General features: G+C 61.4%; 1 protein-coding gene across 2 annotated transcripts in view; it reads right to left on the bottom strand.

Annotated features, from left to right (window-relative positions):
* The window catches only part of KNDC1 (kinase non-catalytic C-lobe domain containing 1), a 59,365-nt gene extending 36,363 nt beyond the window's left edge, over positions 1 to 23,002 (bottom strand). The window contains exons 1-6 of one of the 2 annotated variants that reach the window (XM_032313256.1): positions 22,796 to 23,002; positions 15,521 to 15,719; positions 14,817 to 14,875; positions 4,339 to 4,485; positions 3,860 to 3,977; positions 2,038 to 2,696 (exon numbers count right to left, since the gene is read on the bottom strand). In XM_032313256.1, coding sequence (XP_032169147.1) covers positions 2,038 to 2,696; positions 3,860 to 3,977; positions 4,339 to 4,485; positions 14,817 to 14,875; positions 15,521 to 15,719; positions 22,796 to 22,882 — 1,269 coding nt within the window. In that variant the 5' untranslated portion in view covers positions 22,883 to 23,002. The remainder of the gene's footprint in view (positions 1 to 2,037; positions 2,697 to 3,859; positions 3,978 to 4,338; positions 4,486 to 14,816; positions 14,876 to 15,520; positions 15,720 to 22,795) is intronic. The other variant, XM_032313255.1, reaches the window with a different exon arrangement.
* Positions 23,003 to 23,202: the final 200 nt, after the last annotated feature.

Here is a 23,202-nt window from a genome sequence, read left to right as displayed (position 1 = left end):
CCTCCCACATGGCCCACTCCTGGCCCTGTGGGGAGCGACGTCCCCACGTGGACACGACAGGGGCTGGGAATCCAGCGTGCCTGGCCAGAATGTGGGGACACCAGTGTGGACCCTCAGGAACTGAACAGAGAATCACCAGATGATCACGTGACCCCACCTGTGGGCACGCACCCCCAAGGCCAGGAGCAGGGACTCCAACAGGTGTCTGCACCCGTGTTCACAGCAGCGTGGGTCACGGCAGCCACGGGGGGCAGGGCCCCGAGCGCCCAGCACGGATGAAGGGATGAAGGGACGAGTGTCCCGCAGCCTTGAGAGGAGCGACGGGCCGGCACCTGCTCCTGCGTGCAGGGGCCCCAGAGGCCTGATGCCGAGGGAGAGAGCCAGCACCAAAGGACCAGGAGTGTGTGCCGCCGCCGTCGTGAGGTGCCAGGAGCCGTCACAGTCCCGGAGACAGAGGGTGGATGCGGGGACCGGGACCGAGCTTCGTCGGGAGGGTGAAGAGAGGGCTGGCGGTGGAGGCTGGGGCTGGCTGCGGGACTCGGGGACTGGCCGCCACAGAGCTGTACGCTTGGTGGCGGAGATGGGCCGTCTTCCACGACTGTACTCTCCCCAACCCTCCCCACCACACAGATTTCCCGGGAGTCCAAGGAACGCACTCAGCTGGCAGGAGGTCCTCGCCTCGGAGGCTGCAGGAAGAGCCAGGCCCCAGCCACCACACTTGGGACACACAAGCACATGCTTTAGGGAGGGTCCCCGAGGCAGCGTCTGCACCCTTGACCCCCCCACGCCCAGGGTGCCGCTGCCTTGCTCTTTCTAGCTTGTTGCCAATGTCTGCAAGTGTGGCTGGCAGCCCACGTTCCGGCCCTCCCCACGCCCCTCGCCACATGTGGAGGCTGCGGCAGCTGGCTTTGAAACCAGGTGGAGCTCTGCCGCAGAGATCTGGGGCCCTGATGCCCAGCAGGCTGTGCCTGGGGTGGGGGTGAGGTCTGGACGGGCCCTGGTCCCATGAGGCCTCTGGGGCAGGGGAGCCTGGTGGTTGAGTAGCTGGGCTCCCCCGGCTCGGCTCTGCCCCTCAGCGGCTGCCCACCCTCCAACGGCATGGACGGCTGCTCCTTGCCTCAGTTCAGCCGTCTGAGAAGTGGGCTGCTGTTGTCTCAGGCCGAGAAGCTGTTGGGCATGGGAAGGTGAGCCCAGTCCGGGGTGTGGGGGTTTTCCTGCCTCAGTGGCTGGAGCTGTCTACACACAAGCCCGTGTGGGCCCAGGAGGCCAGTGGAGACCATGTGGGCTAAGGTGTGGACACAGGGGTGTGCAGGGGGATCTCTGCGACAGACATTTGTTTTAAACTAACTCGAGTGTTGGGGTGCCTGGGCGGCACAGTCCGTCAAGCGTCCGGCTGCTGATTTCGGCTCGGGTCGTGATGTCAGGGTGACAGGATGGAACCCCGCGTCGGGCTCCATGCTCAGCGGGGAGCAGGTATCATGCCCGGCGTGGGGCCCAGTGCAGAGACTGAACCTATGACCCTGAGATCAAGACCTGAGCTCAGATCAAGAGTAGGGTGCTCAACCAACCGGGCCATTCAGGAGCCTGCTCCTGACTTTGAGATACTTAGGAGAAAAAGGCGCTGCCGCCGCTGGCCACCGGGCCGGGGAACAGAGCAGCAGAGGTAAGCCTGCCGGCCTGGGGCTGCCACGCCTCCTCCTGGGAAGGCAGCTCCTTGCACACTCCTTTGGCAAGAACATTAACCCCGAAGCAGGGGTGTGTCTCCTTTGGTGAACGAGTGGGGTGCGGGGCAGCTCCCATGGACACCCCACCTCCAGGAAGGCCGCAGGAAGGGCCTGGCCGGGGACAACAGCAGGCAGTACCCAGAGCTTCCTTCAGAAACAGACAGCTTGCTTGAAACTGGTAAGTCACGGAGCAGGAGTGACAGTGGGGCTCCTCTCCGTGCAGGAGACACCAGCACCGCACGTGAGCCACGGACCGAGTGCATGCACGCATGCGGGCCCCTCCTGGCATGTGGCGGGAACCGCTATCACCCACCTGCTCTGCCGTGGCGCTAGCCGGCTCCCCAGCTCGCCCCGCCGACCCCTCCTCAGCCCTGTACGTCTTGGGCTCTCGGCCTGCATCTCCAGGGTCTTCGCAACGGGGTGGGGCGCTTTGCTCCACCGGGCTCCAGCCCAGTGCCCCACACGCCCTGTCCCCACTTTGGCTGGCGTCTCCGGGTCCCCCTTGCTGGAGCTCGGGCTCCTGCCCCGGCAGCAGTCTGGAATCAGCCTCTGAATTGTAGCTGGAAAGGCCATTTTTCCCATCTAGAGAGGCCTTGCTGAGGTCTGGAGGGAAGACTTGGGGTATGGGTGGCTGGTTCTTGGCGGGGGTCAGCGTCAGGCAGAGGGTGCTGGGCTCAGGGCCATCGGGCGGGAGCTTGGGGAAGGTCTGCACCTTCCACAGGCACCTCCTCTCCGTGTCGCCTGGGGGGCGCTGGGAGTCCAGGAGGAGACTGGCCAGTTGCTCTCCGTTTCTCACGGGGGCTGACAGCAGGGGCTTGGAGGGCTGGGCAGCAGGCTGCTTTGGGCTGCCCTGGGCTTCTTGGGCAGGGCGCTGGGGCACGCTCCCTGGGTCCACGGCTTGGCCCCCCATCGGCCTCCTGGGCCCCACGCTTCCTGTGGCTGGCTTCCCACTCCAGGCGCTCTCGGTGACATCTGGACAAAAGCAAGGTGACTGCTGCAGGGGAGGCGGCCGGGGACCTGAGCCCAGGGTGGGCATCCCCAGTGACTGCACTTGGTACCAGAGGGACGCAGGCGCCTCCCCTGCTCTCCTGGGCCTCCCTCCCCCCACAGCACTGGCCCAGAGCCACCTTCATCTGCATGACCTGGCTGATTCCAACTACGGAGGCTCCAGGAGCCCCTGGGCTCCCTGTGCAGCATGCACACCCCCCCAGGGTCTTCATAAGGTCGTCCAAGCAGCTTGTCCAAAGAGCCTTTGCTTTCTAGTACGATCACAAGAATGCTGTCCCCAAAGGAGGACACGGAGTCGGGATGCAGCTGCCATCCTCCGTGGACGCAGCTCGAGACACACAGGCCCTCCCCACCACCGCCCCTTGCACAGATGTCTGTGGTCTCCGTGGACACAGCTCGAGACACACGCCCCTCTCTGTGGCCTGCAGCCTCTCCCGGGGGAATGCTCTCTGCTGCCCGAGGGAGCTAAGCCTCAGGCCACTGGGGCCTGTTGCCACCAGAGGCTCCGTGTGGCCGCCCTGAGGGTCCTCTAGGCTCCCTGCTGCAGGCACGGCACAGACACTGATATTTGTTCAAAACGTGATGTGAGACCATGCCGGAGCCCCACGGGGGACAGGAAAGCCCAGAGGTTTCAGCAGCAGCTTCTCCTGTGGAGAAGTAACGGGTCTGTCAGACACCGTGTGGTGCCGGCCAGTGGGAAGGAACGGCACAGTGTCGCTGGGCCCTTGTCCCGACCTGCTCACGGACCCGCATGGAGAGGTGCAGGGCTGCTCACGTCTCAGCACGACCTGCGCTCCACCCCCAGGGGCCCAGGTGTCTGCAAAGCCTGTGCAAGGTGACTGAGAGCGAAGGGGTCTGTCTGTGAGCATGGCTACAAAATGGGTGTGCATGGGAGAGTGTTGTGCTTGTGCACAAGTGTGTGTGTGGACAAGTGTGCACATGCACCAGTAGGTGTGAAGGACTTTGCCCTTTCACATATGCTTCTGGGACTATGAGCAAGTGAGTGTGAACACGAGTGCCCGTGGGGCACGTGCACATGAGTGTGGGTGTTTACACGGTGAGCACGACGGCATGCACACATGTGCGTGTGCATGTGTGCGTGTGTGACTGTGTGTGCAAGCGCTTACCTTGAAATGTTCCGAAGGACTCGATGGAGAGCACTCTCCTCCCGACGGCCGAGAGGCTCCGGCAGAGGCGGCAGGAGGACGTGAAGAGCATCTTCTCCTCACACAGCGCGATGATGGCCTGCACACGTGCGCAGAAGCTCAGCGCGGGGGGCCCTGCCCTCTGGAGCCCACCCCCTCCATGTCTGCTTTCTGGCAAAGAAAAGCTATGTGTCCCGCGATTATGGAAAACCAGGCCATTCTTCTAAGCCACACTCTTCACAGTAACAATGTATAATAAAAGGTCAGGTTCTTCTTTAAGCAAAATGCAATGCCACCAGGTCCCAGCTGAAGAAGAGCCCGTGCACCGAGGGGAGAGGTGTGGGGGCAGGAGTGCCCCGTGTGTGTGTGTGTGTGTGTGTGTGTGTGTGTGTGTGTGTCTCCCCGGGGCCCCAGGGCTAGAGGGAGGGTCTCAGGTCTTCGCCTTGAGGGTGATTTTGTACCTCGAGGTCGGGCCGGTCCCTGGGGTCTTCTGCCTGCATCCGGCTCAGCAACACCTCCAGGTCTTGGCTCAGCCTGGGCTCCAGCTCAGGGTCAGTCACGTACTCCAGGGCCACCTTCAGCGTGGCCCCCAGAGAGTAGATGTGAGCCTGCGGCCCCAGAAAGCTGATCAGTGCCCCGGAGCATGGCTCGTCCCCACACGGTCTCTGCTCCACTGGCCTGGGACACGTGTTTTGGGGGACCCCTGCTCCTGACGGCCCATGCGGCATGGCCAAGGCAGTGCCTCCCCCACCATGGTGACTGTGCCGACACGAAGGCAGGGGCCCTGTGCCTGTGGGTGTGGGGTCTGTGCAGGCCTTGCTGCACTGACCAGTGGACACCCCCCGGGCTTCCGGCTCACCCCAGCCTCACCCCAGGGTGTGCAGACGCAGGACCCCCACCTGTGATGGTGGCCGTGTCTCCGAAGGGCAGTCTTCTTTCTTTAAATCTGTGTTTCTCTGATTATGAATGAGACTAAGCGTCTGTTCTTTGCTATTCACGGTTCTAACTTTTCCTCCTTATGCTCACTCACAGGCCTCACACGCCACCAGGCTGTTTCCTGTTTGGGGCGCACCTCTGGCACACCGGATCCGACCGCCGGTCTGGGTGCCACACATATGTTCTTTCCATTTGTCACTTAGCTTTTGATGTAGTTCATCCGTCTTCTGACATTCAAAAATTCTCACGTTTAATTGGTGAAATCAGACCTTTTTTTCTTTAGCTGTTCCTAGGAGGCTCTTCCCTACCCCAGGTTGATAAAAACATCTTTCTTTTGCTTCCTCCCATACTTTTTATAAGTTTTATACATCCAGCTCTTGTCCACTTGAAATTTGTCAGTGTGCTGGCATGTGGCCAGGATCTGGGTTTGTCTCCCTTGTCGTGGAGAGCAGCCCCGGAAGCATTTAGAGGATGTTCTGCCCTCCGCCACTGCTGGTCCTGCTGGTTCCCCCGGGCCCCCGGGGCCCAGTGGGCCTCCCCTCCTCTGATGCTGGCCCAGTGTCTGTCCTGTCCAGACTGTGCTATTTTAATTTTAGTAGCGCCACAGTGTATTTCCGTATCCTGAGGACAAGCTGTCCCTCTTTTTCCCTTAGGAAGTTGGATTATTTTCACTTTTGTCTGGTTTCAAAGCACAAATATAAATTCTCCCATTCCCATTCACAAAATAAACCAAAAATGGTTGTGATTTTATTGTAATTGCATCGATAATGCAGAATTTGGGAAGGATCAACTTCTTACAAAATAAAACACTTAGGATGTCACCAAGATGGTCAACAGGATGTCTTCTTCCACAGCAGTTCAACCTCCACTCACATCCAAGAGCCCCTGTGTGGGGTCTGTGTGAGCCAGTGCCTCATGCTGAGGGACCCGGCAGGAATGTTGCCCACCTATGTGTCAGATAATAGGAAAACAGACGGACTTTGGTCCTGGCCATGGACCCTACTGCTGGACTAGCCCGTAAAGAAGAAAGGATTCAAATTAATAGGATCAGAAGGGAAAGAGGAGACATTACAGGTAACACGACAGAAACACACAGAGTCTTAAGACTACTGAGGACAACTGCATACCAACAAATTGGATGACCTAGGAAAAAATGGATAAATCCCTAGAAACATACAACCTATCAAGACTGAATCATGAAGAAATAGAAAATCTGAACAGACCATGCATACTAAGGAATTGAATCAGTAATCAAAGACCTCTCAACAAAGAAAAGCCAGGACTGGATGGTTTCTCTAGTGAATTCTACCAAACCTTTAAAGAATTAATACCAATCTTTCTTGAGTCCTTCCAGAAAACTGAAGAGGAGGGAACACTCACAAACTCACTTTGTGAGGCCAGCGTTACCCCGACGCCAAAGTCAGATAAAGAACCAAAGGACGACTACAGAGCAAATCCCTGATGAACAGAGATGTAGAAGTGCTCAGGAAGACATCAGCAAACTGAACTGAGCACCACATGAGAAGGATGTACACCATGGTCACGTGGGTTTTATCCCTGGGTTGCAAAGTGATCCAATTGACCTGCAGATCAGTCGACGTGATGACTATATTAGTAGAATGAAGGACAAAAATCACATGATCATCTCAATAGACGCAGAAAGACATTTGACAAAACTCAGCGTCTTTCATGATAAAAACTCTCAAGAGATTAGGTATAGAAGAAACAGAACAAAATCTCAACATAGCAAAGGCTGCATGGGACAAGCCACCAGCCAGCATCACAGTGGGTGGTGACAGGGTGAGAACTTTTCTCTAAGATCAGAACGAGACAAGGGTGTCCGGTGTTCCCTCTCCTATCAACACAGCACTGGAAGTCCCAGCCAGAGCAATCAAGCAAGAAAGAGAAATAAAAACACCCACATCAGAAGGGAAGAAACAAAATTGTCTCTATTTTCAGGCAACATGGTCTTACATATAGAAGACCCTAGAGACTCTGCCACCGCTCTCTTAGAACAGATCAACAAATTCAATAAAGTTGCAGGACGTAAGGGCAACATGAAGAAGTTAGCTCTCTTTCCACGCACAAAAAACGGTGTGATACAGGAAAAGTAAGTAGAGAAAACAATCCCATTTACAATAGTATCCAAAACAAAAAAAATAATTAGGAATAAATTTAACCAAGGGAGTGAAAGTTTTGTGCACTGACAAGTTTAACACTCTGGTGGGAAGATGCGCCGCGCTCACGGGCTGGGGGGTCTAGAGTCTGCAACGTCCGTACCTCCCGAAGTCATCTCTAGATTGAATGCGATCCTTATCAAAGTTTTTGTTTTTCACAGAAAAAAGCATTTTTCACAGAAATAGAACAATCCTAAATTCATACGGAACCACAAAAGGCCCCTAAATAGCCCAAGCAGTCCTGAGAGAGAAGAGCAAAGCTGGAGGCACCCCATGTCCTGAGGTCAAACGACCCCAACGCTACGGTAACACGAGCGGACCAGACTGGAAGAACAGACACGCAGACCACAGGAACAGAGTCGAGGGCCCGGAAATAAACTCTTGCTACACAATCAACCAATATTTGACAAGGGAGCCAGTGATGGTCAATGAGGAAAGGTCGGTCGCTTCACCAAGTGGTGCCGGGAAAACTGGACAGTCGCCGGCAGGAGGATGAGCGTGGGCCGCCTCACTCCGCCTACGAAACCAGCTCGGAGTGCGTGAAGGACGCGACGTAAGACCCGAGCCACAGCACTCCCGCAAGAAAACACCGGGAAAATCCCTAAGACACTGGTCTTGGCAATGACTTTTCGGACGTGACACCAAGAGCAGAAGCAACAATTTAAAACAAGTAAGTGGGAATGACGTCGCGCGGCAGAGGAGACGGGGCGGCCTACAGAATGGGGGAAAGTACTTGCAAGCCATCTGTCTCAGACGGAGTCAATCCCCCGATTTAGAAGGAACTCCTACAACTCAAGAGCAAAGGAATAATCTGATTAAAAAATGGGCAGAGGAACCGAAGAGACACTTTTCGAAAGAAGACGTCCAGACGGCCAAGCAGACACGAGAAAAGATGCGCGGCGTCACTGGTCCTCAGGGAGACACACGGCCCAAGCACAAGGACACGTCACCTCCCACCTGTGGCTGTGGCTTTACCAAAAAGACAAGAGACAATACGGCGAGGATGTGGAGAAAGGGGAGCCCTGCGCACGGCTGGAGGAAATGCAACCTGGTGCCGCCACCGTGGAAAACAGCACAGAGGCTCGCCGACGTTACAGTCGGAACTACCACACTCCCTGGCAATTCCACGTCTGGATACATACCCAAAGGAAGTAAAATCAGGGTCTCAGAGATGTGTGTGCGCCCACGTTCGCCGCAGCTTTATTTACAAAAGCCAAGACGTGGAAGCAGCCCGTGTCAGCCTTTGGATGTATCGGGAAAGCGGTGCTGTCTAAGGGCGTCTGGGGGGTCAGTCGCTAAGCCTCTGCCTTCGGCTCAGGTCATGCTCCTGGGGTCCTGGGACCGAGTCCCGCATCGGGCTCCCTGCTCCGCGGGAAGCCTGCTTCCCCCCTGCCTGCTGCTTCCCCTGCTTGTGCTCTCTCTCTAATAAATAAAATCTTTAAAGGAAAAAATAATGAAATGCGGTCTAGAGATACCAGGGAATCCGATTCGGCTGTGAGAAAGGAAGCCTTTGAGGGCATTACGCTGCACGAAGCGAGTCTGACAGAGAAAGAGAAACACCGTCTGATCCTACTTCTGCGCGGAATCTAAAAACGCCGAACGCACAGACACCGTGCAGGGCCGGTTGCCAAGGGCTGGGGCTGGCGGAGACGGGGAGGCGAGTGAGCTCCTGGCGTCGGACGCGTGGCTCAGTGACAGGGCCCGCGACAGTGCAACGGGTACTGTGAGGCTGTTCAGGGAGGAGACCCCAAGTGTTCTCTCAACGAAAAGAAATGGTGACTGCACGACGGAGGTGCTAACTAACCCACCAGAAGGGGGAGGTTTGCAAAGCACAAGCGTATGCCGTCGTTGGTCTGTGCACAGACGCACACCATGTTAGAGGTCAGCTACGTCTCCGGAGAGCTGGGGGCGGCTCAGGGGCAGGGGCGGGTCTGGGCCCTCGTCTTGCATCTGGGTTTCTCGTCTTTGGAAACGTGCCGCACTTCACACTTCCGGCCGTTCCTACGCCCGACTCTACGGTTGCTGCTGATATGAGCGAAACCATCCCCTCTCCGACCGGTAAGGACCTACGCAAAGAGAAGCTACTGTTCTGGGGACGCACGTTGCTTTCAGCTGGCCTCTCAGGTCTCTTATTCTGTGATTTCCCACCGGGGTCTCTTAGACTTCAGGCCCACAGACTTGTCACCCACAGACAGGGCAGCCCTGCCCCCGACCTCCCGCACCTGTCCCTGTTGGTGTCCGGCCGTTTGCCCAGGGCCCGTGGGCCACTACCCCACCTCTCACAGAAGACACCGAACCCCCAGCCCTGGTCCCCATGTGGAGGGCAGCCTGCCCGCCCTTCTCACACACTGACCTTGCCGATCACACCCCAGGTCCCCTGCCTGGGCCCCCACACAGCCAGTGTCCGGGGCCTCCCGAGGGCGCCAAACTGAAGTCAAGCTGCGGCACGGACTTGGGGCAGACGCCATGTCTTAGGGACCCTGCTGGTGGCTGATGCTTGCGGTGGAAGGAAAGGTGAACCCTATGAGCCCCCACCGGTAGGGCTCCAGCCAGGGCCGAGAGCCGCGAGCCTGCCCTGAGCACCACCCCCATTTCAGCCCTGAGAATAAAACCTGCCTCTGTTCCTGCAAGGTGAGGGTATCTGCGTCTGCCCTTTACTCCCCTCTAGGAACAACGGTGCCATCCGTCCGGGCCCCAGACTATCTAGTCATCCGGCCATCGACCCCCACACACATGCATCCAACCACCCAGCCGCCCACACGCCCATCCACACGCCCACACGCCCATCCACACGTCCACCCAGCCGCCCACCCATCACTCCGTATCTGTGAGAGACAACACGCCGACAAACACACTCTCACTGCCCGTCGGATGACGCTGTTCTCGACGTGCTGCCAACGCAGGCAACTTTGCCCAAGGCCTTTGCACATTCCCTCCTGTTTGTCGTGGGAAGCCCTTCCTGGTCTGGATCTGGCGAACCCTACTCACCCTTCAGGTTCCAACCTGAACATCACTTTCTCAGAACGGCCTCCAGGGACTTTTGAGCTGGACGTGGACCCTGTCGTCTCCTTGAAAGACCACATCCTCCTCTCTCAGGACCCGGCCCACTGCCCACCTCAAGTTCGTCCCCCGGGAGACCATGAGGCCCACGGAGCAGGAGCCCACCTGCTCTGTTCCCTGTGAGGCCTGGCACACACGTCGGAGGACGAGGGACAGTCCTGGTGGGTGGGGGGTGTCGATGTCCTCCTGGAGCCCAAAGATGCTCACGGTGAGTCCGTGAGGGTCAGGGGCTTGCCCGGGGCAGGCCTTGAATGCTGGCCATGGTCATTGTTTCAGCTTTGGGGAATGAGCCCATCTCTGAGGCATCCTGGGCAAAGGCTGGCATGTGCAGGGGATGGTCCAGGAGGGCCGGCTTCCACGCATCTGGGGATATGGGGAGCCTGAGGCGTCGTGCCAGCAGTGGGTGGGGCTGTGGGGCGGGGCCACGAGGGGGCATTCTGTGTGAGGAATTCAGGAAAATCGCTATCTTTGCCTCCCGGTGGGAGGACAGGGGGCAAGGGTGTGGCTCAGTCTTGGCACGGCCAGCAGGCTCGGCCCGGCAGGCTGCACTCCTGCCACAGTCCAGAGGCCCAGAGGCCAGGCCCAGAGGTCTCCTAGTCAAGCAGCAGGGGCTGACCCTGTCGGGAATGCCCCAAGAAGACACATTTGCCACCGTGGTCCTCGTGCAGGGGGTCGAGGCCCTGGGCTGCGGGCAGGAATGTGAGCAGACATGGTAAATCCATGGGACATGTCCTGGGTCTCCAGAAGGCAGCACTTGGGGGGGGTCCTCACAGCCCCAGGAACAGACACTAGAATGAAGCTAATCCAAGAGCAGAACAGAGACCCTGGGATCATGGGCCCAAGGGGGGGCGCATGCAAACACTGGGCTCAAGGCGTCAGTACCCAGCAGCAGGCCCTCTGCACATGTCAGGTAAGGAGAATCGTCAGCTCCGCGGGTGGAAAACCCAGAAAATCACCCACTGGGAAATAAGGCAACTCACAGTGGGACAAGTGCAGAGTCGGGACACATTTAAGGCTTGGAGCCGCCCCGGCTGCTGCGGACAGGCAGGAGTGTGGACCCCGTGGCTGGCCTGCCCAGCCCCGCGCCCCGCAGGGAGCCCGCGTGCTCTCTCTTCGTCAGTGCCGGGCCAGGGCTGCTCGGCCTGGGAAAGCACGCGGAGCTGCGCGCTTGTGACCGTGTGTGTCTCCGTGCGCACGTCATGTCTCCAGAACAAGTCGGGAAAAAGTCAACCCCTTCGTGAAGAAATCCCCGGGAATGAAATAAACACGGGGAAGTGGAGGCTGGTACCAGTGCCCCTGGCCCGGTGGGCAGGACACAGCCAGACCCGTGTTTCGAGGGAGACGCACGGGCTTGGGGAGAAACGTTCATGTGGAAAGGAAGCAGCAGAGCTGAGCTGACTCGTGTCGGGGGGACTTGCCGAACTCAGAACAAGGAGAAGAGAGTGAACGAAGCCAGTGGAGAAAGAAAACAAAGACGTCCGGAGAGATCGTGCGGCACGAGGTGGGGTCTTTGAAACCGAACCAAGGGGACGCCCGCCGCGAGCCTGACAAGGACAAGGAGGGAGAATTCAGGTCCCGCAGACGGCGCGGCGACCAAGCGGCAGCAACCGCAAACACAAGGAGAAACGGGCCAACTTCAGAAACCCACAGTTTACCAGAAAGCTCTCGGCGAGAAACAGAAAACGTCGCTCCCGCCACTCCAAGTCGAGCTCGCACAAAAGCCTTCCCTCCGAGGACCCAGGTGTCCTGATGAGTAAGGGCGACGGGACCTCGGGGACAGGGCGCCCCACAGTCGCACGAGCTCTCGTGAGCAGAGGAGGGAAGCTTGGGGCGCTCGCACGGCCTGGGACGGTCCTGCCCCGACGTGGTCAGACACGGCCCGAGACGCCACAGTAAGCGTCTGCGGGGGGGACGTGACCCTGCGCGGAGGATGAGACAGCCGCTGCTTTAGGTTTTTCTAAGCAGGAAGGAGGGAATTAACGTCAGAAAACAAGTATGCGGGGCCCCTGGGGGGCTTAGATCATGCTCTCAGGGCCCTGGGACCGAGCCCCCCCTGCTCAGTGGGGAGCCTGCTTCTCACTCTCTCTGTGCTGCTCCCCAGGCTTGTGCTTTCTCTCTCTCTCTGACAAATAAATAAATTTAAAAAAGAAAGTAAGTATGTAAATATTAAAAATCTTAATGGTCATTTCAAAGGACGCAGAAGCACTTTCATAACGCCGGAGGTACGGCCACGGTAGAGAACGGGCCCAGAAGGGCCTCGCGCCGCCGACACCGCCCTGGCTGGGGGAGGGGTGCGGGGAGACGCTGCTGTCAGAGCCCCGGGCCCCGGAACAGGAGGCGCGCCCCCCACACCGCACTGCTGGCCGCGGCGCGGCTCCCGGGGCAGACAGCGGGACGGGGAGCGGAAGCAGGACGCAAACCCTTCGCACGGGCTGATGGCTAGAGAGAAAGACCGAAGAAGCTACGGAAACGGTAAACGGATTCAGCGCGACGGCCGGACGGAGGATCCAGGTGTTACGGGACTGTGCGCTGCAGACGAGCAACAAACCAGAGATGACCACCGGGTCAGCACATAAGCCAAAATGAGCAAATTCCCGAGACTCAGCTAGTGAAAGGCTCCAGACCCCGACGCAGGGCTACTGGGGTGCTGAACGGAGGTGGTGAAGGGGTTTATGTAGAAGACCCGGCCCTACAGAGACCCTCCTCCCCAAAGGGATGCAGAGTGCACGCCCGTCCAGCAAATGCCAACAGAGCTTTCCGCGGCACTGGGTAACTCATTCTAACACTTATGCGCAAGAAGAAAGACCAAGGGGGCGCCTGGGGGGCTCCGTGGGTGGGGCCGCTGCCTTCGGCTCGGGTCATGATCTCGGGGTCCTGGGATCGAGTCTCGCATCGGGCTCTCTGCTCAGCGGGGAGCCTGCTTCCCCGTCTCTCTGCCTGCCTCTCTGCCTACTTGTGATCTCTGTCTGTCAAATAAATAAATAAAATCTTAAAAAAAAAAGATTAAAGACCAAGGATAGTGAGAATATTTCTGAGGAAGAACAGGGGCGGGCGCCCTCCCAGGGAGGTGCTCGGTCTGGGGCTGGGCTGGACGGGCCCTTCCTGCTGCCGGGACCGTCACGTGTGTGCCCACGGCCAGCACCCGCGGGAATGGGCACCCGCACAGGAAGGGAGGAGCGGGGTCCTTACCTCCCACTACTGAGAAAACCACCGTCAAGCAGTTCGGCTGTGAAGAGCCAAATTTTAGAATTCCTAGTAGAAAATATCGGCAAACCTCCATTAGACCTCAGGTTTTGGAAAGTCTCTTAATGTACATGAAAACCTGTTCTGTATGCTAACGTGCAACGGCTGACCGTTGGTTTTAAGTGAGCCCGGGTCTGTGTGTCGCAGGGTCTGTCTCAGTTCCAACCTCCAACACAGGCAGGCGTAACGTGCACCAAGAGAAGCTCTCGGCCGCCCGGTCATTTCCGGGAGGCGAAAGGTCACGCTGGCTGCAGATGCGACGTTTACCCTCCGACTCTGCGGGTGCAGATACAGGAGGAGAACACCACAACGACACGGAAGACGGGGAGCAGGGGGTCCGCGGCACATGCCGGCGGGAGAGCACTCAGGGGCAGCCTGCGTCCGAGACCGTGGAACAGCGCCTGCCCCGCTGCGTGGCCGTCCCGTGGCCGTCCCGTGGCGGGTCCACACCCGGGAGGGGCTCTGGCCCAGATCGACCGAGGGTGCGCAGAGCGGTACTAATGCCCCACGAGCCGTGAGCTGCACGTGACCCTCCGCTGGGTTCAGACGTGTCGTCCAGAAGCACGTCCAGAACTTTCCAGAGAAAGTTCCAGAAGATAACACGCAGCGACACTCTTCTTAGAAGGTGGGAACCAGCACACACCCAGCAACACTGCTGTTAGGACCAGCCCCGCGGCACGGAGGTGGGTGGCTTGGGGGGACCTTCCTTAATCCCGGAGTTCGGTTCCGTGCTGGCTCTGGACTTGGACAAGCAGGTGAACCAAGGGAGTTTGTGCACGGACCAGGGCTGGGAACCGCCACAAGCCAAGGCCCCTGGCTCTGGTTCTGGCCCCGGAGGCCAGGGCATCTGAGAGGCCTGCTCCACCAGTGACCCAGGGCCCTGGGGTCCTGACCGCCCCGAGCACGGACCAGGCCTATGCCAGCTTATTACAAAGTAACACGGAGTCCCGGAGGAGCCGACCCTAAAATTTAACCTGATGTCGCTAAGCTATTGGGTCTTCCTAGGATTTTTGTGTCTGTAGCGACTCGTTTGCAACCGAGCTCTTCTCGTCCCTCTCAGGCTGCAGGCTCCGCGGTGAGGTCCACTCTGGGCGCCCCCTGCCGCGCTGCCCGGCCTGCACACAGGGTGCCCGGGGGGGACGACCTCGGCCCGGAGTGAGACGGTCGCGAATGCTCCCCCACAGGCCGCATGTCCCGCCAGGCGCCGCCACCCACCCCCCGGCTCTTTCCTCGGGGACGCCGCGATGCCCGCCCGCCGCCACTGGCAACCCCGGGCACTTCCAACCTGCTACACGTAGTCAAGTTCGCACGCGGGAAACACACTCAACGACAATAATGACAAGCGCGTCCAGACGCCAAGTTGCCGCCGGGGACCCTGACTCTGACAAAGGGGGGTGCTCCGAAGGCGGCCCCCACCCCCAGCCCACGCCCTGCACAGAGGTGCCCCCGCCACAGCGGCCTTCCCCGTGTCGGCCTCGACGGCAGCCCGGTGAGGGTTGTGGGGCCCGGCTGCTGCCACCCACCTCAAAGGTGTTCCCGGTCACATCGAACTCCGGGGGAACAAAGGCACCCTCGGGGTCATCTGGGGAAGGAAAAGAGAAGGCCTCGGATCGCACACGGACAGGGCCCACGGTGAAGAGGAAGCCCGCCCACCCAGGGTCAGGAGCCATAGCCTCCTGCTCACCAGGGGCCCCGTCCTGCCCCCCCACCTCCTTCTGTCCCGGCGTCCCTGGGGCCTGCGTCGAGCGTCAGAGGAAACGCAGCAACGAGGAGATCCGCGTGCTCCCTGGAAGCCCGGGGAAGCCGTCCAAAGGGGAAGCAGAGGGTTTTCCCGGCTCCCAGAAAGGGGACGGGAGGCACAGGCTGCGGAAAGTCGGGCCATCTGCTCAGGACCTCCCTGGAGCAGGGCAGGGGCTGTGGGAGTCCTGGAGGCTGGGCAGCCAGTGGGGGCCTCCTGCAGGGCCACCGTGCCCTCTGCTTCATGCCCCACAACCACTCACTGAGGGCCAGGGGCCCAGGGTCTCCAGGGCATGTGGGCCCCTGGCAGGTCCCCTGCAGGAGCCGGGTGACACAGCCTGTGGGGACTTCCCACTCCCCCTCCCTCAGCGCATTCTTGGGGCTGGAGACACCACCAGGGTGGCTGCTGCAATCAGGGACGGGTCGGGGCCCTGTGTCCCCGGTCTCCCCACGGGCACCTTCTGCCACCCCTGCGCCGCCCCGGGCTCACCACTGAGCTGCTCCATGAAGCACACGTTCCCGCTCGTGTTGAACGCCAGAGTGTCCGGCGTGATGCACAGGGTCTGGAAGATGGCCGTGTGGGCGACGCTCCTCATGGACAGGCTGCACTCCAGGCACACGGCCCACGCCTCCTGTTCGCTGAGGCCGCGGTCCCGCAGGGAGAGGATGTCGGCCAGGGACACGTTCTCCTGCCAAGACAGGCTGCGGCTGAGGCAGGTCTGGGGACAGGCCCGGGCGCAGCAGGCCCTCCTCCCCGGGAAGGGCCTGGCACCACGGCGTCTGCACGGATTCTCGGGAAGCAGACAACGCGCGGCAGGATTTCACTTCACATCAGAAACAGGACTGTTGGCAAAGGCTCTAGAAAAAAGCCACCCAGGGAGTCACCCTCCGCATTGTCCCCTGGATGCCAGAGGCCACAGAGCATTTGGCAGAACAACCGGTGTGCTCTTGGGAAACATGTTCACTCTGGGGGCTGGGACCTAGCTCCTGGTCCCAGAAATCACGGCCTCCCCGCGGCCCCCGTGTCCAGCTGGGCCCTGTACCCCAACCCCACTAGCTCACACACGGGGCTCAGTGGGTCTGTGGGGGTCTTTGCTTCTTTGGGTTGTCGCAGACAGGCGAGGCGGTCACCGGGGGAGACAGAAGCACATTCGTGCCGGGAAAGCTCGCAGCCCAGCCGACGTGGGGTGAGCGTTTGACAGAACCCGGGACACACAGCGACACGCGGATGGGATGGCGGAGCGGCGGCCCCGACATTAGCTCGGGCAGGGCACACAGAGGACCCGACGTCACTGTGGTCCCTCCCCCAGGGCCAGACCCCAGGCCTCCCTGTGACCAAGGGGACCCCAACATGCACAAGTGCACCTGAACCTACACACGGACACATGGTCACGCGCACACACACCTCCCAGGCAGGTGTGCACATCGGGACGCACCAGGTGGACACACACACACACACAGCTCTCCCACGGTCGCAGACGCATAGCTCACATGTGTGCACACACGTACGAGTTCCTGCGCCCTCCGTGGTCGTGCCACACGGCCTCACACACACGCAGACACACGCACACGCTCACAGCCGCATGTTTACGTAAATGCACAGTTGTGCACGCCCAGACGCCCACACACTGACTCACACACACTCCCACGTGCGCTCACACTGTGCATGTGCCCCGAGGATGTGCACACACATTCTCACATGAGACACATCGGATCTCCAGGCCCGAAGCTGGCCGGCGGTTCATGCCCCGGTCACCTCGCTGTGCCCGTGTGTCTCTGCTCCGCTGGCCCATGGCGGCCGGGGGAGCCAGAGCCTGGAGGGCGCACGCAGGTGGGGTCAGGAGAGGTGGGGGGAGCAGGGGCGATGGTGCAGAAGCCCGAGCTCCCTCCTGCCCCGCCTCCGCCGCCCCACCGCGCCCCGCACACAGGGCTGTTCTCCGAGCGCGGCCTAGCTGTCTGGTCGGGAAAAGTCTAGCTCAAGGCGTCGAATCTCTCCCGCCTGCAGTGCGGGCAGGGATCCCCACAGCCACGGGCAAGGGGGACAAGGAGCCGCGGGAAGGAAGGAAGGAAACGAATCGGAGGGTGAGTCTCATGGCACCTCGGCTAAGCCTCGGGGTTCAGCAGGGTGGGGGGATGGGCGGGGCCCCCGGGGACTGGGTGGTCGCGTGGCCATGCGGCTCGGCACAGGCCACCGCCTGCTTCCTCCTCAGAGCGCGCCACGGGCCCCGTCAGTGCCCAGGCCTTCCAGCGCTCTCCGCGGGGTAGGGGAGAAGGAGGGACAGCCCGCTGGAAGCTGCTCCAAGGTTCCCAGGGTTCACGCGGACGAGAGCAGAGAGCCGCTCGCCGGCTTCCCGCAGCGCGTGGCCCTGTGAGCACGGTGGTCGCAGCTTGGAAAGCCAATGAGAGCGTAAAGCAGACGGGGGTGTGCAGGCGGCTAGCAGACCCGAAAACCTCCGTTTCCACTTCCTGGCTGTATTCCCGGGGCTCATGGATAAAACTTCTTCCCTTTCCTTTTTTTTTAAAGATTTTGTTTATATTTGACAGAGCGAGCGGAGCGAACACAAACAGGCAGAGGGAGAGGGAGAAGCAGGCTCCCGGCTGGGCAGGGAGCCCAATGCAGGGCTCAATCCCAGGACCCCGGGATCACAACCTGAGCCGAAGGCAGACGCCTAACGACTGAGCCACCCAGGTACCCCAAAAGGTCTTTCTGATTTGGCTCAATCTAGGGGACACTGTGCACTATTTGGGGACTCCCCAGGGTGCAGGAGAGCCCTATGGTGCCTGTGGGGCCTCGTTAAGGAGATGTCTAGGGAGTGTGTACATATGCACACACTTGTGCACGCAACACACCCATGTGCACACCCATGACCATGCACAGGCACACAGAGCACACCGGCCCCACACGCACACACACGCACACCCGCACACACACGCGGCCCCACACACGCACGTGCACACGCATGAGGCCCCACACGCACAGGCACGCACTAATAAACGACCCAAAGACCCCGTGGTTTGTGCTATTTAGGAAACGCACGCTAGCCCATACTGCGTCGGAGCCCGTCCCCACAGCAGGGCCTTGCTCACGCCGGCTGGTCTGCCGGCACCGGCTGCACGCACCGGCCCCCACAGCTGTCGATGTGCCGCCCAGAGAAGGGAGCCCAGGTCAGGGGTGCCCATGGGGCATCTCATGGCCCATGGCATGACCTGTTCAAGGCCCGCCCCACCCCGTCCTGCTGAAGGATTTCCCTGTGAGGGGGTGCCTCATCCTTCCCAAAAGACCTGTAGCCCCCAGCGCCTGTTCATGGTGGGGCATCTGGACAGGTAACTGGTCTGATGGGTCCCGAGTCACTGCTTCTGGTTCATGGCCGAGGCCCCCACTCACAGACAAGATGCTCTTGGCCCCTCCAGAGCCCAGCTGTGACGGGAAGGCACAATTCAGCTGACGTGGTTCCGGGACAGAGCTGAGATCTGCCACTGGCTTTCCTGGCACACCAAGGTTGGGGGGTGGTCTCACCACGTGCTGGGGGACCCTGAGCCAAAGACTCCCTGGTCACCTGTCCTCTGGGACCTGACACCCCTCCGTCAGCTCACCCAGAGGACTCACCCTTCCTTGCCTGAGTCCGTGGCTCTAGGAGGGTGGGCGGGATGAAACTCGGCCGGTGGGCTGGCGGGCACAAGGACGAGAGACTGGGAAGCCTGTGTCGTCTGCTCAGGGTCCCCGGCCCATCTCCACCTGAATCCCAGGGGACGTCCCTTGCCCTGGCCACCCTGACAGATGAGAGCCGTGTGGGCATCCTGCACACCTGTGCCCACCTCCGGACCCAGAGGTTCAGCCGCACTGCCAGGTGGGCCCCGCACGCCCCGGGACGCAGACCCTAGTGACCCTCCAGGGCCTGGGGCAGGACGCATGGACAAGAGCGTCCCTGCTTGTGGTAGACATTTCAGAAGCAGGTGATGTGCTGCGAGCAGTAAGGCTGGTCACAGAGCCCACTGATGCCTGTCTGCAGCCTCACCCGTGGGGCGCCCACACGCCCGGCACCCGTGACGGCCCGTGGCAGGCTGCAGGCACCGTGACTGCCCACACTGCAGCTGTCCCCTGCCACCGCCAGCACAGCCTGACCTTGTCACTGCTGGGCAGCCTCCGGTGGCTGTACATCCTGGGTGCAGACCAAGCCTTCTGGGCGGGCCCCTGGGTCCTGGAACCCCACCCACAGGGTCCTGGGTTCCCGTTCCCCAGGAATGTACCACCTGGGTGGGATGTGGGGTAGGCCTGAGGTGGGAGTCGCCTAAGCTGCAGTCCTTGCAGGACAGGAAGACAGCTGTCCTTCCCTAGAGGTCCTGCAGGCACAAGCTCCACCCCGCCCAGGCCGGGAGGAAGGGTACCCCTCCTCAGCCGGTCCCTGGGTCTCAGAGGCGAGCGTCAGCTTCCCACCGGAGGACCCTTGTCTGCTTATGGCAGAGTGTGCCCCGCCAGGAGAGTCTGGGCCTTGAAGACACCCCACTGCCCCTTGTCAGAGAGGGCATGGGAGCCAGGTGCCCGCAGGGACGCGCAAGGACGCGCAGGGACCCCTGGACTGCTCTTGCGGATCTCACGCGTACTCTCTGATGTTCCCGGCTTCAACCCTGCCGCACCCTAACAGGAACTGCCCCCCGAGACACGGATCACTGCCGAGAGCAGCTGACACTCTCCAGGCCTGCCGGCAGCTTCCTCCAAGGGGCTGGACCCCCCGGCCCGGGGAGCTCTGCCAAGTGCCCTGCTGGGGGCCTTCCACTGGCCCTAAAGTGCCCCCTCCACCCCCAAACTTCGCCCACCACGACGCTGTCCTTGGGCTCCCAGCTGTCTGCTGCCCTGTGTCGTCTGGCCAGGGGCCTCACGTGGACCCAGCGGGACGCCGCGGGAATATCTGTTTCCTCACGGGGCACCCTGGAGTCGTGGGTCCACCCACCTCCAGATCCCTGGGCCCGGCCCAGCGCCCAGCCCATAGAAGCCGGAGAGGTGCTCACCGAACTTCAAAGGGACGAGATTACTCCTTAGACCTCCGGGGAGTCTAGGGAGCAGGAGACAGGCCCCTTTCCGGGCCCAAACCGGTGCGCCACCTTCATCCCAAGCTCCTGTCCTTGTCCCCTGAAGGCCCCTGGAAGGGGCGCCACCGGCCTCCAGAAGGCCTGCCCACCCCAGCTGCTGCTCTTCCTGATCCCCCGTCCCTGTCCTTCGCTGGTGCCAGTGCAGCCACACGGCCCACAGGAAGCCAGAGTGTGGGCTGGGCGACGCCCTCCAGGACCTCGGGCCCATTCGCCTCGTGCTCCGGGGGTGACCAGCTCAGAGAATTCTCCAGGGCTTGCACCCGGAGTGCAGCTGCCAGGACGTGGAGCGGCCATCCTCCATGCCACCACCAGACGCCAAGCTGCTTCCCAGAGAGGCTGCTCCACGCACACGCACTCTGGCAGGGGGGCGTCCGCCGGCACACCAGTCCCTGCCGGCGCGGCCACCGCCCGGTGCTGGTCCTCGCCGACCGGCCTTGTGCAGAGACGCCCGCCGTCAGCGCCTTCCGCGTTCCTCGATGATGAAGTTGAACATTTTTCATGTTTACTGGCCACTCGGCTCTTCTCCAGGGTTATAACCAGCGAAACATTCCAAGGGGCTCCTGGGCAGGGGTGGGGGTGAGCATAGGGCCCCGTGTCTTGGCCTTGCTGTGCAGTCCGCTGTGATCAGCTGTGGAACTGCAAACTCCTCTGTCTGTGTCCTGGGTCTGACATCTGCCGTGCCTCCCTGGGGAGCTGCCCTGCGTCTTCTCCGGTCTGGCTCTCTCCAGGGCTTGCACCAGCGTGGCCCCCGCGGGTGACGATGCAGGCTGCCTCCCCCTCCCCTTACACAGGAGCTTTCCGGAGGCAGCCGGGCTCTACAGGGCTGTAGCAGCACAGTCATGTGTCTCTGATGGAGATGTAAAACCTCCGGCACCTGCTGAGCTCAGTGTGTGCAAAGTCTGAACCAGGTGTGTTCGCAGGTACAGGACATCAGTCAAGCTCCAAGGCTCGAGCTTCGACGGGCTTCCTGTTTTACGGGATCATGCCCAAAGACGGTGCCTCTGTCCCCCAGAAGAGGTGCGAGAAGATCCAAGGGCCCAGCTGAGCTCTCCCGGTGGACGCCACTAATGCAGTGGCTTCCCACTTCACCTGGAGGCCCTGGTCACAGGACAGGGGAACCCCTCAGCCCTATATACTGTGCACAGCTAGGGGGCTGCTCCAACCCAGAGGGGCACGAGGGAACCCCAGCCCAGAGAAGGCACCAGGGCACACAGGAGTGCCAACCATGGGCGGGGATCTGGCTTTGGGTCTGGGTCCTGGCTCTGCTGCTCTGTTCACTGGGCACGGGCCGCTGACTCTGCACGGGGCACACAGGTGGCCCTCAGAGGGGGCTGGCTGACCTAGCACGGGTCTGCAGAAGAACTGCGTTCTACACCGGCTTCGGATTCTGACTTCGGAGGTGAGTCTCTAACAGATATGCTGAAATGTGTTCTCTGGGGGAGACTCTGACGGCTGTGGGCTGGGCGCGCCCTTTCATTTTCCATCGAAGCCATAGAGATGCCCAAAGCTCTATTCCCGCTCTTGCTTCCCCCCTCTGCAGACTGTCACCAAATCCAGGCCACCACGTCGGGCGTGGGAGGGAGCAGGCAGCAGCAGCGGCCCTCGGCTGGCCGGCCACCGGCGCCCCGGGGCACACTCTGCTACCCAGGACAGCGCTGCCCACAGTGTGAACTCCGTCCCTGCAGCCGGCTCGCCTCTGAGAGTGGGGGGCAGAGGTGGAAGACTGTGGAGACTGCAGCTGTGGCCCCTATGAGCCCCTCAACACCAGGAGGCTGGAGGCCCTGTCTCAGCCTTGGCACCAGCCTTGCCCGGCACTGGAGGGTCTTCACCAGCACCATCTGGCTGCAGCCCCTCCCACGAGCATTGCGTGACGCCAGCGCTCCTCAGCCGTGAGTGCAGAAGCCTGGAGACCAGGCCACTCGCCTGCTGGAAGCTTGGAAGGCCCTCCACCCAGACCTCATAGCCTTGGGTCTTTCTGGGGGTGGCTGCGTCCTCTGGGGGCTGGCAATCCCACGGAGGGAACTGCCTTGTTCATTTGACCCCGAGCCACAGCCTGTGGGGCGCCAGGGAAGCCAGAGCTGCAGGCAAACGGGTTCTGCGGGCAGCAGTCCAGTGAATGACCAGCAGCTCCATGTGAGGGAGGCTGCTGGTCTCTCTGAGCCTTGGGTAGGGAGATGCCTCAGGAATCAGGATCCGGAGTGGAGGCCCCTGCTGTCCACTGTGTGCAAGAAGCAGCCCTCTGTCCTGGGGGGCTTTCTGGACCTCCACCCCAGCTCCGGAACCTGAGGGCCGGATTGGGCTCTGCCGGCTGGTGCCTCCCACTGACCTCCCAGGGCGCTGGCAAAGAGGAAAACAGGATCCACCTCCTCCCCCTCACGACGCTCCAAACCACACTGGTCCGCCCGACATTCACAGTCCGGAGCCCCCAGCCCCCCAGCCCACAAGGCACCAACTTCTTCAGTGACCACCCACCCACTGCTGTCCCAGGGGGCGTTCCGGGGGGCCTGCCCTCTCAGAGCGAGAACGTTCAAGGCCGGTTGCTGAGTGTGGCTGCCAAGACCTGGGCCCGGGGTAGGGGCCTGCGGGGGGGGGGGGGCGGGGGCGCCCTCCCCCGGACTCTGCCTGGAAGGCGGGGAGGGGGCGGGGAGCGGGTCCCACCGCGGGCGCCGGGGCTCACCTCGTCCTCGGGCAGAGTGGGCAGCGGCTCGAAGTCGTAGCCCGCCAGGTCCTTGCCATCCTCCTCGTACAGCTCGGCCGCGTCCATGGCCTGCAGCCCGCGGGCGCGCCGGCGGCGCCTCGGACACACCCGCGCGGGGGCCTCGGCCTTGCGGCGGGGCCCAGGCTGCGGCTGCGGCTCGGGCTCGGCTCCGGCTCCGGCTCCGGCTCGGGCTCGGCTCGGGTTCGGGCTCGGTTCGGGCTCGGCTCGGGCTCGGCTCGGGCTCGGCTCCGCTGGGGCTCGGGCTCGGCTCCGGCTACGCGCGCCCCGCCGCCATGGCAACGCGCCCGCCCCCCGCGGCCCCGCCCTCGGCGAGCCGCCCGCGCGCCTGCCGCAGTGTCACCCGAGCGGGGACCCGGCGCCTGGAA

The sequence above is a fragment of the Mustela erminea genome, chromosome 14, assembly GCF_009829155.1.
Source record: "Mustela erminea isolate mMusErm1 chromosome 14, mMusErm1.Pri, whole genome shotgun sequence".
NCBI classification, from domain to species: Eukaryota; Metazoa; Chordata; class Mammalia; order Carnivora; family Mustelidae; genus Mustela; species Mustela erminea.
This window is presented reverse-complemented; position numbering and strand designations above follow the sequence as displayed.